The 3,029-nt window shown below is 36.7% G+C and overlaps 1 protein-coding gene across 2 annotated transcripts; it reads left to right on the plus strand.

The window, feature by feature from the left end:
- Positions 1–273: 273 nt before the first annotated feature.
- LOC110106970 (thaumatin-like protein 1) lies at positions 274–2,348 on the plus strand. Of its 2 annotated transcripts, none has more exons than XM_020837081.2 (3): positions 274–469; positions 544–1,222; positions 2,110–2,348. In XM_020837081.2, exons 1-3 carry the CDS (start codon positions 412–414, stop codon positions 2,234–2,236), a joined length of 864 nt encoding a protein of 287 aa, XP_020692740.1. In that variant the 5' UTR covers positions 274–411; the 3' UTR covers positions 2,237–2,348. The 2 variants fall into 2 exon arrangements, 1 of the variants encoding a protein (XP_020692740.1); XR_002304304.2 differs by having other exon boundaries at positions 275–469; positions 544–1,293; positions 2,110–2,221.
- Positions 2,349–3,029: the final 681 nt, after the last annotated feature.

Consider the following 3,029-nt stretch of genomic DNA (forward strand, 5'->3'; position numbering starts at 1 on the left):
CATACAATGGTAGGCTGAATTAAACGGGTCAACCCGAGTCATTTCAGGTTTCAAGGTTAACCCGTACCTGATCCGACTTTTGAAACGAGTCAACTTGTTGAACCCAAATCCGACCCGTATGTCAAACGAGTTAATCCGAGCCCGAAATTTTTCGGGCTGAATTTCAGTTCATGTCAAATATTAATACCTCTACTATTAAAGGCATGAATATAATAATTTTAGGTGTTAATTATATAAATATCCAAAAAGTATATCAAAATATCTTACCACTTTCCTTGTTTACTTGATAAATAGACATTCAGGTCCCCCAACATCGACCCCCCTCTTCCACCATCTTCCTTATTTTCTTTGAACACATCACTAAAAACAGAAGAGGGGAACACAAACTAAGCATCATCAACAACACTACAAATGGGTTTCATCTTCCCCCACTCTTTCTCCACCATTTTCCTTTTTTTCTCCTTTATGAGTACAGACACTAAACTCCTCTCTCTTTAAATCTTTCGGTAAATAGATTTACTAACAAATCTTTGATTCCTACAGCATCGGCGGAGAAGATAACAACATTCACTATTATAAACAATTGCCGGCGGACAATCTGGCCCGGAATCCTCTCCGGAGCCGGAATCCCTCTCCTTTCCACCACCGGCTTCCAGCTCCAGTCCGGCCAATGGCGTTCCATCGAAGCTCCTTCCGGCTGGTCGGGCCGTCTATGGGCCCGCACAAGCTGCGTTTTTGACGATTCCAAACCTGGCTTCTGCCTCACCGGCGACTGCGGAACAAGGAAGGTTGAATGTAACGGCAAAGGGCCGGTGCCACCGGTAACTTTGGCGGAATTCACGCTAGGTGACGAAAAGAATTTCTACGACGTGAGCTTAGTGGACGGATATAATCTTCCTATGGTGATCGAAGGGGAAAAAGGGATTTGTGCGGTAGCGGGCTGTGCGGTGGATGTGAATGAGAAGTGTCCGCCGGAGTTGAGGTTGGGAGAGGCTGCGCCGGTGGCGTGTAGGAGTGCATGCGCGGCGTTTGGTGGGGATGAGTATTGTTGCAGTGGGGAGTTCGCGTCACCGGCCAAGTGTAAGCCGACGGCGTATTCTGAGGTATTTAAGACGGCGTGTCCGGATTCGTATAGCTATGCTTTTGACGATGCCAGTTCGATTTTCACTTGCGCCGGCGCCGGCCAGTTTACCGTTACCTTCTGCCCGCTGGCAAATCCAAGGTAGGAGTCATTGGATCATCATGTCAATAAAGTAAATGAATTAAAGCTCCAACCTTGTGAGACAGTTTGAGGTAAGCTCGGAAAAATAGCTCATGAGTCAAACTTAATCCCAATTTAGAATTAACTCGCTAGCTCCTGAGCTAAATTATTTTAAAAAAAATATTATTATAAAATACATTTAAAATATATTAAATTTTAAAAGTTCAAATATAAAGTTATTATAAATATTTAGAAACTTTATAACTTTTTTATATCAAATAATTATTTATTACTTATCTTCAAATTTTTCATTTTATTTATAATTTTATTATAATAATTATTTAAAATATAATCATTTTCACTTTTTTTTTATAAATAAATTAGCTCATAAGTTGGCACAAACTCGTAGAAGTAGCTCGAATCCAAACTTGATTAATTAATTAAACTCCAACTCAAGCTCATATTCCAAATTATTAAAAAATACTCGAAAATATTAGAAATAGATATCTTGATGCAAAAAAGCATCATTATAAATCCTTAAATTTAGGTTGAGATTAATATTATATATAATACCCTGAATTATACTATTTTCAGCATAAATTTAAAGATTATTAAAATTATTTTTAATACATTTTGCTCCATATATAATTATATTTCGAGTGTTTAGTGCTCAATTATTTAATTTTAGCAAACTTTAATACTCGTTTCTCAATTAGAGCCATATATATTAAAACAATCTCTCATGACATACGAAGGAACTTTACATTTAAAGCTTTGTGCGTCAAATATGCCTTTTATTTATTTTTTTTTTAATTATCTAATTTATAATCTGTTGCTATAAAGCTATTATTTTATCTAATTAATCATAGTGAACACTTACTATTATTCACTGTTTATTGTTTGGGCAGTGAAAAGTCTTCGACCGAACCTTGGCTGGCTAACCTCACCTCCAACCCGGCTCCTGAACCGTGTTGTCGTCTTCTCGCTGCTCTAATTGTTGTCTTCTTCTCTCTTCTTGCTTTCTACTTATCTTGAAGGTGGAGTTCTAGGAGTTTTGAATGAATTTGTTGATGTTAAGAGCAATTTTCAGATAAATAAGTAATGTAATATTAATTTAAATGTAAATTTATTTTATCAATGCTGTTAGATTTAACGAAATCTTAATATTATTTGTGTAGTTGCAATCATATTCTATTATAGATTCAAATTGAGTGCAACGAGAATAGAGAGAGAAAATAAGCGACAAATCTTTGAATAAAATTCTTTTTGATTAATTAAAAATAAGAGTTGTGACCGACCCCATACAATTCCTAGGGAGGCGTGGGAGGATTATGGAGGCTGGCTCTATTCGAATGGATGGAATCTGATCGAGTTCTTCTGCATCCCGGATAATGTTGTATTCAACAACATGCTCTATATCCTCTGCAGGAAAGATCCGCATGGAAACTTCATTGATGCAGCGCTCTTAATCTTTCGACGAATTGGTAAGCCTGATGAATTCACTTACAGTAATATTCTCATTGGCCTGTCCAGGTTCGGTAGATTCGATATTGCTATACAGATTTTCCATGAAATGAGTAGATCTCACTTGATTCCTACTAGAACTGCTGCCAACATACTTATTGATGGAACCAAAATAGAACATAAAACGAAGCAAAACTTTCTTGTGCACGGGCAGAAGACGGAAGAAAAAAAAAACAACAGAGAGCAAAAATAACTTCAGTCGTTTACGGAGAACAAAACAGAGAGCCACACTTCTCTTTTGCTTCTTCACGGGATACAAATAAAAACAAAAACAAAACAGTTTTTAAAACTGTCTAATAAAGCA

Source organism: Dendrobium catenatum, unplaced genomic scaffold (genome assembly GCF_001605985.2).
Source record: "Dendrobium catenatum unplaced genomic scaffold, ASM160598v2 fragScaff_scaffold_1730, whole genome shotgun sequence".
Classification (NCBI taxonomy): domain Eukaryota; kingdom Viridiplantae; phylum Streptophyta; class Magnoliopsida; order Asparagales; family Orchidaceae; genus Dendrobium; species Dendrobium catenatum.

Bases quoted from the DNA above. Each gene is read 5' to 3' on its own strand.
- LOC110106970 (XM_020837081.2), top strand. From the start codon at position 412: ATGGGTTTCATCTTCCCCCACTCTTTCTCCACCATTTTCCTTTTTTTC. The intron at 470-543 runs GTACAGACACTA...TGATTCCTACAG, and splicing joins CCTTTTTTTCTCCTTTATGA to CATCGGCGGAGAAGATAACA. The intron at 1,223-2,109 runs GTAGGAGTCATT...TTGTTTGGGCAG, and splicing joins TGCCCGCTGGCAAATCCAAG to TGAAAAGTCTTCGACCGAAC.